The sequence below is a fragment of the Solea senegalensis genome, linkage group LG16 (assembly GCF_019176455.1).
Source record: "Solea senegalensis isolate Sse05_10M linkage group LG16, IFAPA_SoseM_1, whole genome shotgun sequence".
Taxonomy (NCBI): domain Eukaryota; kingdom Metazoa; phylum Chordata; class Actinopteri; order Pleuronectiformes; family Soleidae; genus Solea; species Solea senegalensis.
This window is the reverse complement of record NC_058036.1, coordinates 4,067,603-4,080,041: the sequence shown is the minus strand read 5'-3', so window position 1 is coordinate 4,080,041 and position 12,439 is coordinate 4,067,603. Positions and strand designations below refer to the sequence as shown.

The following is a 12,439-nucleotide window of genomic DNA, read 5'->3' as shown; positions in this document are numbered from 1 at the left end:
ATTGCTCAATCTGCTTTCTTTACCAGCAACTCTTCCCCAATTCTCACATTCGGAACAGTGGTTACTGTTAATGCAATGTAAGATGACATGCGCCGTTGGTGAAGAGCCAGCAAACATGAAGCCCCCTCACTCTAACATATTCCAACAAACTGACGAGGATGTTAACACAACAACTGTTCAACTCTTTCTCGTCCCGTCAGGTGGCAAATCACCATACTTTGAGCATGTCCAGCCTCAACTCGCAGGAGTCCTCCAATGACATCTGTAAGCTGACAGACAAGCAGCAGGCCGAGTACCGAGATGCCTACAGGGAGTACATCGCTCAGATGGCCCAGCTGGAGATGTCCGGCAGTGGAGGAGAAAGACCCATGCAGCCTCATCCCGGTCAATTCCTGCAGGCTGCCAGCTCAGAGGACAAAGGGGTGGGTGGACAGTCACAAGTACACTGTGGAGTTTCTGTCACTGACGACATGAATACTTTAGGCAAATGACAGCAGACGCTTCCCCTGTCACTTTACATGAAAATAACTTGCAGTAACCAGAGTTGTTAATTTGTGCAGACAGTGATCTGAAGTCAGTCTGCGTGTTATGTAATTCTAAAACGTATGTTTTTACCTCTCTGGACTGTGCAGCGCTTTAAGTCTCGCTCTGGACTGGGAAAGGGGAAATCGCTGCTTCTTTTGCTTCTTTTGCTTCTTAATTATTGGCTTATACTCTGTGTTTGTCTTGGCACATAAAGGAGAGACAAGAATCCCTTTTTCAGAGGCCCCTCTGCCAGAAGCACAGGATAACTGTATATTTTCATGTTCTTCTCATTGAATTCTCTTCCTGTTCCTCAGGCCAAAGAAGGAGCAGACCAAGACGGCCGCAAGTCCCTCACCAAGAGAGGCTCCAAGACGAGTGATGCCACAGATTTCGCCTCGGGGGCTGATGCCCAGACCCTGGACCCCATCAGTGAAGAGGACGAGAGGCCGGACCACAGCTCATCCTCCAGGACTCCAGGCTCCGTGAAGAAGGGAGCTGGGGCCTACTACTACAAGGTGCCCAACGATGAAGACTCAGGCCCAGAAGAAGACAACACCACACCTCTCCTCCACAAAGAGGCAACATCTGGTGCTCACTCTGCCCAGAAGGCCTTCCCGCCCACCATGCCAGACTCCCTCACCGAGATCCTCCTCGATAAGAAGGACTCTTCCGACTCAGGGATGCGCTCCAGCGACAGCTCCTCCGACCACTCGTCCGACCGCTCGTCCGACCGCTCCCTGGAAGAGCCTCACGGAGACGCCGACATTGAGGGAGAGGCTATGAAGTGCAGTCTGATCGAACTGGAGCTGGAGGGGCTGGTGAAGAAGAGAGTCCTGCTGCCCAGCAGCCTGAGCGGCCTGCAGGATGCCACCGTGGCCCGCATGTCTATCTGCTCCGAGGCCCCGTCTGAAGTCAGCCTAATGGCCAGCAGCCCAGATGAAGGGTGGCCGTCCAGTGGGGTCACCAACCTCAACCGCAGCGCCAGCAACGCCACCCTTAACAACAACACAAGCAGCCCAAGCGACGCCAACACCAACACTAACAACAGCCGGCAGCAGCAGGCCAACATCTCCGTCACACAGTCCACCACCACCTCCTCCTCTAACATTGACGTCTCACCAGCTGTCATCATCACCCCCGGCAGCAGCAGCAGCAGCAGCGGCAGCGGCACTGCTTACACCACGGCTGCCACCATCCACAACCAGAACCTGCACACCGTCAGCATGGGAGACGAGCGGGAGAGCGTCCTCTAAGACGCCATATGTGTTAATTATTCGTGTAGGCTGCTGTTATCCATGTTGTTGATTTGAAATTATCACATTGTTAATGTTGTGAAGTGTCCCAAAGACATTAGGGTAGATGCGTGTTTGAGTGTTAGGAAGACGAAATGTAGAAAATGTTTGGCTGTGAATCAAGTAGTCGAGCAGCGTGATACCCTTGAATTAGTCAAGTCGTAGAGAAAAGAGGATCTAGAGAAAAGTCTGATACAGTTGTAGTTACAAGATAGTTACACAGTAGTTACCTCGGTATTTAAATGTAGTGGAAAACCCTGGGAGTGCTATATCTTTCCCATGTTACAAGGCATGTTTCAGTCCCCGTGTTTGAATAGTTACAGTGTCATTTCGATGGAGTGTTGTGAACATTTTATTACTTGGAGGAAAAGTGTTGCTTCAGGAATTGTAGTCAATAGTGAGGTGGGGGGGGGAAAGAATAAAATAAAAGGTCAAACAGGTGGCAGTGTTAGACAGTGTAGTAGTAGTTTATGTGGTAGAAGAAGTGCATGCGTCCGACTCCTACGTGCTTCTGGTCTTTTCCCAAAAGTTCATGTGAAAGTGTGTTTAGTGAATCAATAAACAGTTTGACGATGCGGACACTTGAAACCAGTGTCGTGTTTTCTTTCTCTCTGCAGAGAAACCAGCTGGGCTCGGTCAGGCATCCTGTAAACTCGACGGACCTCTCATCTTTGAAAAATAAAATATCTCGCGTATCTCCGCTGGAATAATTTGAATGTAAATGGTTTTATTAGAAAATGTACATTACATAAATCAATAATGAATGAATACTAATAATTTGAATTCATATTCTTTAACTATTTGTTGTTTTTTTGGACAAAGAAAAAAATAAAGAAGGTTCTTTTTATGTAATATTTTAACTATTTCTATTAAAAACTGCTTTATTTTAAGGAAACGAACTATGAAACATTCTCTGTTGCAGTTTTCAGGGAACACTCGCCTGCAAACGCCTTTGACGATTCCATGCTGTACCGATAGATGGCGCACTCTCCATACAAACGCGCCGCAGGCTGCTGGAGAACGGACCGCCTGTCAGTCTGTGAGTAACATCACAGAAAACTACTTCAAGTCAACTCAGCGACTCCTCAGTCTGTCTGTGAGGATCTTTGACGATGATTTTATTGTTTCACTCTGAAAGAATTAGGAAGAATTCATGTAAACAAATGACTTAATGTTTAAGATGTTTTTGTTATTATTATTTTATTTCCACAGCTATCATGTTCTGTATCAGTTACAGCATGAGTGAGCTCACACACTGGATCAAAAAAAGGTCCCATTAAAAGGTCCTCAGGGGTGAAATGGTCTGCTGTGGGTCTGGAGTCTCACGGCCAGGTTTGTGGTGTGGTGAGTATTTAATGCTGTGTGATGATTGACAGCCGTGTTTTCACTGATGCACACACACACACACACACACCCCTTCCTGTGACTGATGCCACTGTCTTCAAAACCCACTTTTTGTTTTTTTTTGTCTTGTTCACGTCGCCATGTTTTTTCCAACTTGAATGTATTTTTTTTTGCATCAGTTCCTGGGTGTTCTCTCAAAGACCTGACAGTTATCACAGCCCCAACTCAAGTGTTTAAATAAGAAATTAAATGCGTCCCCACGTCGGGGAAAACAGTAAAGTATCACCTCGAGCTAAATTTCCATACTTGTCTGCTCTTTATTTAAACACGGCCTGCAGCCTAAATAGCGTTGATGGTTCAAGCTGTCAAGCTACCCCCCCTCCCTCCCATTTAATCCTTTTTACTTTTACATAGCATGTGAGGAGGTAAAAAGTGCATGCAGTGTGTCCTAAATAAGCTTTAATGCAACTGTGTGTCCCTCCAGGTCATGCTTTTCCTATATTATGGGTCACACAGGGCATGTTCTGATAAGGACGCTTTGTTGTGAAATGTTGCCTCTGAAGTGTCACATGTTCGCTGAACATAAAGCGTGCTTATGTCCTATATATACACACACACACACACTTGTGGAGGAATGTCAGCTGGGAAATTGGGTTTTATGGGACGAGTTTAATCTTCACAAACCACCGCTCGCCCACATACTGCAGCACCCCCAAAGAGAGAATAAAAACATGCCCACATTGTGTTTTTGATTTATTTTGTATAAAAAAGGTACAATTTACATTACTTTTATAAAAAGTCTCAGCATTATTAAGTACAACATTACACTTTTGCAGAAGTTTCAAATTCCTGCAACTATACAAGATAAACTCCCCCCCGACGAGAGTTGACAAGGTTTCATTCTTTTCATTTTAACTCGTTTTTTTGTTTTTAAACAGCGTCCAGTCCTTCATGTGCCAAACACTCCTGACAAGACAAGACTAAACTTCTTTTTTTTTTTTCTTCGCTTCTCTTTTTACAGCAACTAACCAAATTGTCTTTTCTAGTCACGTTCCCACCTCCGCAAAAAAAGCGAAGACTTCGACAAGGAGAGGGGGACAGATAGATGGGGGGTGATATGGGGATTGGGGGGTGGGCGAAAGGACAGGACAGGAGGGGGGGAATAATCCTTGTGACAATAATCTTGTTTTTCCTCCCACTGACGGGAATATAAACGCGCCTTCCATTTCCAGAAAGGACCCACAAATAAAGTCTTAAGTTAAATAAATGATGAAGTGTCCAGAAACAAAAGCACATCACATAAAAGATTGTCCCATAATAAGCAAAAAAAAAAAGTCTCTTGATTTCAACGTCAAGAAAAAAAAAAAAAAAAATCCAGGGCTAGAGGACAGAGGACAGAAGAGGAGGAGGGGGGCAGAGGGGGTGAGAAAGTCCTGCTCCCCAGGTCCTGCGTTTTTTCTTTTTTCTTTTTTTTCTTCCTCGTGCGTCCTGACCAAACACCTGCAAAAGATTGAGAAAGAGAGGCGTGTTTAGAAAATGCAAACAGGGCAGAGATCCGGACAGACTGGCGCCAGGGAGGAAGCCGCAGTTTTTAACATTTAACCAAACACTCCCAATACTAAGCAAACCCTGCGCTCCAGATGTACACACACACACACACACACACACGCAGGGAGAAGGGAGGACACACACACACACTTTTCGCACAACTTCAACCTACAATCTGGGGAAGAATCAGCGTAATTGCCGCTCAGCTGGCGCCTACCCACTTCTTGTACCAATTATGTGCAGACATCGTAGTAGCAGTAATCCAAACAGCCATTATTTTTCCTGTTGCAGATGCTCTTCATTATAGACACAAGAGGCTATAATACAACCCTGACGTCTACTACTTATATGTACATTAACCCCAGCAGCAGCAGCAGCCTGGAGACACTGTCTCCCATTTTGTTCCACATGTACAGACAAAATATTGGAGGATTTTGGACTCAACAGCAGCAGCAGCTGATGATGAGTCACGGAATTATTTGATTAATGCGAGGCATCTTCAGATGTGGGTCACTTTAGTGACACATTACTGAGATCCTTTTTTTTTTTATAACTGTTTTTAAGTCTTGATTTTTTTCTCCCCCTCCCTCCCCAGACAGAACAGAACAGAACAGAACAGAAACCAATGGCTTTGTGAGAGGGTGATTGTGAGGCATTCTGCTCCGGGAGACAGGGAGACAGACTGGAGCTGAATAAACAGCTCTGGACAGAATGCAGCACAAGCAGCAGCAGCAGACACGAGCACCAGCCTTTACTCACCGCTTTAACGATGCAGAGTCCGGCTGTCATCTGTCCGCAGCTCTGACGGCAACTCCGGGGACTGCAAACAAAAACAAACAAATGTTAATTACAATTTTACGCAGCGGTCCCATTACAAAGTGTCTTCTTTTTCTAGCTCGATCCTGTTTTCTCAAATCATTCTGAACAAAAGAGAGTAGGACAAACAGAAAAAGGATAGGAAAAAAAATGCCATTTTCTTTCCCCCAACAAGCCATTTTGTGCGGGTTACGCGTGAGCTACAGAGGCGCAGTGTCTATGCGCACAAATAAAATCGCTGTGGATGTGGATGTGTTACACACACACACACACAACACACTCTCCGTCTCTTAATTAAAACCATTTCTCAGTTGTTCTGTAATTACCTGTAATGACAGGATGCTGATGTCTGTGTTGAGGGTGGTCAGCGGGCTCCTGGACGCCGCCTGCCCCGGCCGCGCAGGGTGATGCAGGCTGGTGAGTGCGACACTAGAGTCCAGCGCGATCTGCAGGTCCAGGATGTAGTCGATGACATGCTGCAGGATTTCCATCTTGCTGACGTTCTTGTTCTGCGGGATGCTGGGCACCAGCTCCTTCAGCTTGGAGTAGCAGTCGTTCATGTTGTAGAGCAGGCTGAGCGGGTCATCCACCGGGGTCTTGCTCCGAGAGATTCCCAGCGAGTGCTCCGAGTAATTCACGCCGCTGCTTTTCCGGAAGGATCGCACGGGGCTTATTGCTTTCATGTTTCTCGTCAGTGTTGAGGTTGAAGCGAAGTCGGATCTCTTTGCTTTTCTGTTGTTGTTGTTGTTTTTCTTCTTTTTTTTTTTTTTACAGTCCTAGTTTCGAGACGAAGTGCGATCAGACTGGATTACTGTGCTGTCAGTGCGCTTTATATAGGCAGCGGGCTGGACGTGCGGCACAGGCGGGTCAGGCGCGCTCATTGGGCGCGCGCGCTGCGTCAATCACCGCCTGTGCGCGCCGCTATTGGCTCCCCGGGCCGGAACCCCGCCTCTTACCCTGCGCGTTACCAGTGGCAACGCGCGTTGGAGGCGGAACCAGCGGGGCAGCTTCAGCAGCTCCGGTGGGCAATTTGGAAAATTAAGCCCTTACCTGTTTCTGATCAGGAAAATTAATGATTTGCGCGGCTGTCGAGTAGCCGTGGCGAGGTGTGAGCGCGCGCCACGAACGTGCCACTGTGTTTCAAAGCCAAATATGAAAGTATTTGTGATATAAAGTGAAAACGAGAGCAGCCAGAATAAAAACAAATTCACATTTATGACAAATGATGTCTGAAGTATGCGCTTCTTGCACTCCCAACAATAGTTTGATGGTGTGGAGCAGTGATGATGATGATGAGGAGGAGGAGGAGGCGGCTGACATATGCACGCGCGTCTGATGATTCTTAATTCACACCAGCCCGCGGACCGGTGTGTGGAGGCAACTTTCTGAGTGTGCACTGCAGTCAGTGACACCGAGGAAGCTTCTCCACGCAGCGGGGAAACAGAACCAGGAAAACGGTCAGACCCATGCAGGCGAGACGTGTGTGTGTGTGTGTGAGTGTAGTGGTTTTTACGCACGAGTAAAATAACGTCCTTATCTGACACCAAACGCACCTCAAATACAAATATATATGTAAATAATATGTGTCACTGTCTTGACGCGCAAAATCCACTGATCACCAAACTCCAAACAAGGTGCGTCAATGTGGAGAAAACAAACGCTCCATTTTCTATTTCTCTATATAAATACTAGCTACTGCCCTTAGCGTTTGTGTGAATGCCTCGCGCACCTTCACTGAGTGGTTCCGGTCACCTGAGATTGTTGTGAGTCACTCAGTTGAAGCTGAAATGTGGCTTTTTCATACCTGGTGATTAAACGCTATTGACACTTTAGCGCGTTAAGAGTGAGTCATTTAAAAATGACATGCTTCATTCTTCAGCTGCAGGTGACGGGAGCCTGTTTGGTGTTGTTGGACTTAACTAATTGTCCCCCCTCAGGGACATCTGTGTGTGTGTGTGTCATGTGCTCCATTTATGATCTACTTTCTGAGTTTACTTTCCTTCAACAATATGAAGAAGCTGAGGATGGAGAGAAACTCGAGGGGCGTTCATGTTTTCATATTATTGTAATGTTGATGGTTGGAGACATGAATGTGAACCTGAAGGATTGAGTCTGCGTGGAGCAGAGACGATGGATTGTAGAAATGCAGAAAAAGAAAGTTTAGCACTGATGTTGTACTGACGCTTCATCCGCGTAATGTCACCAAAGCGTCTTCTCGTCTCAGCGCTTTTACGCGCGGCTCAGTCTTCTTCACCGTGTCTAAACTATCGTGTCCAGCTCCTCCTGTGTCCACATCTCTGTCTCATCTATGTCCTCCCCTTCATCCTTTCGCCCCCACAGCTTGTGAACCGCTTCTGACTGACCGACAGACAGGCAGGTGAAGGATTGGCGCAAGAGCACGTCGGCACAAGAGCCGAGTGCGAATCACCCGCACATACACTCTCGTTCTCCCTTCTCTCTCTCTCTCTGTCTCTCTCTCTCTCTCCTTGCACACACACAGACTCTCTGGCGCCGGTGACGTGACGTCAGCCCATTCACAGCAGCCCCCGAGCCAGCCCTCGCGGCGCCGCTGAGGCGGTTTCCATGGAGACGGGGTTTCGGGTTGTCAGTCAGAGACGGCTCTCAGCTGATCAACCCGGGGACTGGGTTTGGGTCGCGGCGGGTTTTTCTCCCTCCCCCCCTCCTCGCTGGTGGTTTCAGGGGCCAGAGATGAACACATGAGGAGACCACATGTAGTGTGTGTGTGTGTGTGTGTGGAGGAGCAGGGAAACCTCATGTTAAACCAAGCGATGGAATGTAACTCACTCCTGTGTCCTCTGCTGCTGCTGCTGCTGCTTGTACTGGAATGTTTTCATTTCATGTTACTTCACACACTGTTGCAGAGCAGTTTCAGGAGAGGAGAATATGTTCCCCATTATTTATTTGACATCACATTAAGAGTTTATATCCAAAACATAACCATCTAATAAAATATGATAATGCCCGGTCGTACATCACGAATGACCCAGAATAGAACAGTCCACATCATTATTTATTTACACACAATTATTAGTTATGTGTCCCAAAACTTGCTCCCAGAACTACTTCTTTCAGCTCCAAACCAGAGCCTCGGTCCGTGTCATACAACTTAATGTTCAAAAATCCCAACTATCCCCTTAGGCAATGGGTGAGGTTATTTATTTGTGTGGTGGCAATTTAATTCCCTGATGTTTTGTGCCTCTGTGCCTCTGTTTGTGTTTGTTTTTCAGTGTAATGTTGCGGGTTTGTGGCCCAGTGAAGACGTTATTATTGGATTTTTGGACACAGATCTGGATTTAGGACTTTAAAAATAAATAAATAAATAAATTATAATCTTGTGAGACGGGGGAGTTTTTGACGTGACTGTAGATCGTTTGCAGATAAACAAACTAAACTGCTTCTAGATATTTCTCCATATATTGCATTTATATATCTAAATAGTGTAATTTTGGTTTTCATTTGGAGTTGAAGATTTACTCATTTAGTGCACAAAAGTCATTAAACTTGTTTAATTCAAGTTTGAGTATCACTACACTTGAAAGTGCAAATGACTACTCAGGCCCCTCTGATGTCAAACAACCACACCAGTGACACTTATTTGGAGTAAATAGCAACTAATAAATGCATTTTGTCTTTTGTTTCATTTATTTAACCAGGAAAATCAATAAGAGCCAAGCGGAAGGAGGGCCGCACCAAATCCAAGTTCTGCTTTGGGGCCCCATAGAGGCTTGGTCCGGCCCTGATACCTCATAGTTTGGCTGAAATCTGCATCTTGTGGGAAACTGAACGCCCTCAGCAGAGGTTTGTGAACTCTGAGTGCTTTCTCTCGTAGTCATCTTGCACTAAATAAATTACAGTCGCACTGAGGGTGTGAAAGTCGTCTCCACATCTTTTAAGGATAAAAATATATATAAAAAAAGTTCTATAAAGTCAACATTTTTGGCTCATAACGCTGCTTTTCCCCTCTTGTCTTTTCATACTTGTTTCCAGATGTGGCCGCGATGATGTGAGAATGTGTCTGATGTCCAACCTCAGCCCAAATATGACCCAGCGCACTGTAAGTCTGTCAAACCTTTGTTTGTTTAGGCTAAATTTACCATGAGAGTTTGTCACCAGGCAGCCCACGCACAAACCCTAAAAAAACCGAGTTTCAGTGAAGTATCATTTGTCCCTGCGACACTTAAAGACACATTCCTGTGTCCCTGCAGTGGACAAATAAAAGCCTACACACACACACCCTCCTCCTCCTTCTCTCCTCTGTATTAGTTTGGGTTCAGAAGATAAGGTTCGGACAACAAAGCGGCTGGTGTTCGCTCCGCTGCCCCGGCGTCGGACTGTCTGCTCCCGGTCAACTTGTTGATCCTCCTCCGTGCAGCTGCACTCAGCCTCCAGAGTAAAAAAAAAAAAAAATAGAAAAACCATCACTAGTCGGAGAAAACAACCCTTTTCTGTGCGTGCGGCTGATCCTGAAGTTACATTTGTTGAAATAAATGTCAAATAAAGGCTTAATGATTACATTAAATGAGAAAACGCAGTCGGGATTAAAGGTCAGAAATGACACGATAGCGCTGCTGTACAAACACCGGGGGTTTGAAAGTGGAAATGCCCTCATTTGGACTTTGGTTCCACTGATTTTATAAACGCGCCAAACGCAAAACGCGCGCTTTTACGCACGGCGCACCGAGTTCTCCCCTCCTCACAGTCCGTCCCGTCCGAATATGTATTAAAAAAAAGGAAATAAACTTTCTTCTCTCCACCGTCCCGGACTACACTGACGCGTCTCTCTCTCTCTCTCTCTCCTCCTCCTACACAGTGCGTGCTGCCACGCGCCTGTCGCGTGGAGGAGTGTAGACATCAGAGAGTGTGGCAGGGACTCGACCCTGTGGGGCGTGGTTTATTATTATAATAACCCCCCCACCCCCCCAAAAAACCGGCACTAGCACTGAGGAGACCTCCAAACCATGAGTTGTTCCAAACTGTGGCAACATTTCATTGTATCTCAGACAACTTTAAACACCAGCATCCATGTTGTCGTTTTGTTTAAAATGAATTGTTTTTGTCGGTAAAGTGTCGGATACAATAGATCAAACTATAATCATGATGAATTCCCCAGAGCACAAGACAACATCTGCACGTCTCCTGTTTTTATGAGGCAGTCCAAAGAGTTATGGAGAAACGGCTTAAGCTCATGTTATCATGATCAAATAGTCCAATTCTCTCGTCAGAGATGTGTCACCTTACATATATACATAAAATAAAACAAGATTAAAATCATCATCGTATTTGTTTGGACCTTAAAATGCCGAAAAATTATCGTTTTTGTCAAATTTTGAGCAATGAAAGCAGAAAATATTCACATTTAAGAAGCTGAAAAATCCCTGAGCTTGTTTTAATTATTGAAAATGAAAAATCGATTCATCGAATAATCATTGCAGCCCTAATTCCCCACAATAGGCACATTTTCAATGTTACAGTAATGGATATTGTTAAAAAAATAGTATGTATGCATTATAAACATCAGGAAATATATGAAATAAAGGGGGGGAAAGCAGAATCTGAAGCTGCGACTAACTCATTTATGTTTTCTTTCTTTAAAAATGACTTAAAAGTCAGATTTTAGTTTGATTAAGATGCTAGTTTAGTTTTTTTAATGTCATGTCAACACGTCAGTCCGACTGAAATAGAGCTAGTCTTAGTCGGATTAACATGCCTGGATATTGCGATTCATAGTCTGATTACTCCTGCATGTATACGCTTAGTCAGACTTGAATCGGACTCGCACGAGCACCAAAATGTGACCCGGAAGTAGAAAGAGACGACGTTTACGACTCGATGGATGGATAAAAGTCTGATTCACTACATCGATTTTCTCCCCCGCATGTACTCGGCAAGTTGTCCGGCCGTCTTAGTCAGACTGCGGCCGTAGCTCGACTGAACCGTGGACTGCCTCGTGTGGTCCAGATGGGACTGTCTCCACTTTCTGACCAACAGCCATTCAGGCCTGGCTCCACTGTAACGTGAGTGGCTGCTGCAGGCAGGGAGGCAGGAAGCACTGGGGGGTGGTGGTAGTGGTGGGTTGATAGATAGATGGATGGATGGCTGGGAGCGATGAGGTGGCCAGATTGGACCGGTAGACAAAGGCACCATGGCTGCGCGAGTGCCTTCCAGGCTGGTCGTGGAGTGGCCACTCGAAGCCTCCCTGGAGGCCAGCCCTCTCGCTCTCTCGCTCCACACAGCTGGCTGCACGAGGCCGGAAGCAGGTGGACAGCTGAGCTATGGAGATGCTGTATATATATATATGTGTGTACATATATATATATATATGCTGTACTACAACCTTCATCTACAGTGTGAGCTCACGATGAAACTAAAACATTCAAAGTTGTTTTTAAAAAAAAAGAAAGAAATCCACATATTTTTCTGTTAGTTGAGTTTGAACCACTCAGATCTTTTGGCCGGCGTGACAGCTACCAACCAGTTGGCAGTGTGGAGAAGTTGGCCGCAGTCAAACTTTTTGGGCAATATTGCCCATTGGCATACAATCACACGTTAAGATTGCTGTGTCGCCCACCTATCACTGCGGCACAGCTGTCACTGCAGCGAGCCGTCTGTACCTCGGCAATCAGAGCTCTGCATATCTCCACTTTCACACAGCGAGTGTGACAGCGTGGTCACCGAGCGCGTTTTTCTTTTTTCTTTTTTTTTTTTACGCCGCAGGACAATAGAGACGAGGCTGTCCGCGGCTGTCTATCGTTAGCGTGCGGGGACGGTGACCACTGCGGGAGCGAGACGTGTGCAGCAAACAGCCGGAAATGTCAGCCTCGCAAAGGTTCGTGTGCGTCGTGGTGAAGTGGAGCTCGAAGCGAGGAAACTGACGAATGTGGTGTTTTGATCCA

At 46.0% G+C, this 12,439-nt stretch overlaps 2 protein-coding genes and 1 long non-coding RNA gene across 11 annotated transcripts in view; 2 read left to right on the top strand and 1 right to left on the bottom strand.

The window, feature by feature from the left end:
• The window catches only part of kidins220a (kinase D-interacting substrate 220a), a 39,934-nt gene extending 37,529 nt beyond the window's left edge, over nucleotides 1-2,405 (top strand). For all 9 annotated transcript variants that reach the window (XM_044047492.1, XM_044047491.1, XM_044047490.1 and 6 more), the window contains 2 exons: nucleotides 201-422; nucleotides 840-2,405. In XM_044047492.1, coding sequence (XP_043903427.1) covers nucleotides 201-422; nucleotides 840-1,778 — 1,161 coding nt within the window. In that variant the 3' untranslated portion in view covers nucleotides 1,779-2,405. The remainder of the gene's footprint in view (nucleotides 1-200; nucleotides 423-839) is intronic.
• Nucleotides 2,406-2,919: 514 nt separating this feature from the next.
• The window catches only part of LOC122782910, a 35,877-nt gene continuing 26,357 nt past the window's right edge, over nucleotides 2,920-12,439 (top strand). Inside the window, exons 1-3 of the long non-coding RNA XR_006361986.1 lie at nucleotides 2,920-3,161; nucleotides 9,200-9,344; nucleotides 9,534-9,600. This is a non-coding gene — a long non-coding RNA (uncharacterized LOC122782910). The remainder of the gene's footprint in view (nucleotides 3,162-9,199; nucleotides 9,345-9,533; nucleotides 9,601-12,439) is intronic.
• Nucleotides 4,533-6,328, bottom strand: id2a (inhibitor of DNA binding 2a). Its single transcript, XM_044047494.1, has 3 exons — nucleotides 5,852-6,328; nucleotides 5,469-5,529; nucleotides 4,533-4,661 (listed from the first exon to the last, which is right to left on the bottom strand). The coding sequence occupies exons 1-2, from the start codon at nucleotides 6,206-6,208 to the stop codon at nucleotides 5,473-5,475; spliced, it is 414 nt and encodes a 137-aa protein (XP_043903429.1). The 5' UTR covers nucleotides 6,209-6,328; the 3' UTR covers nucleotides 4,533-4,661; nucleotides 5,469-5,472.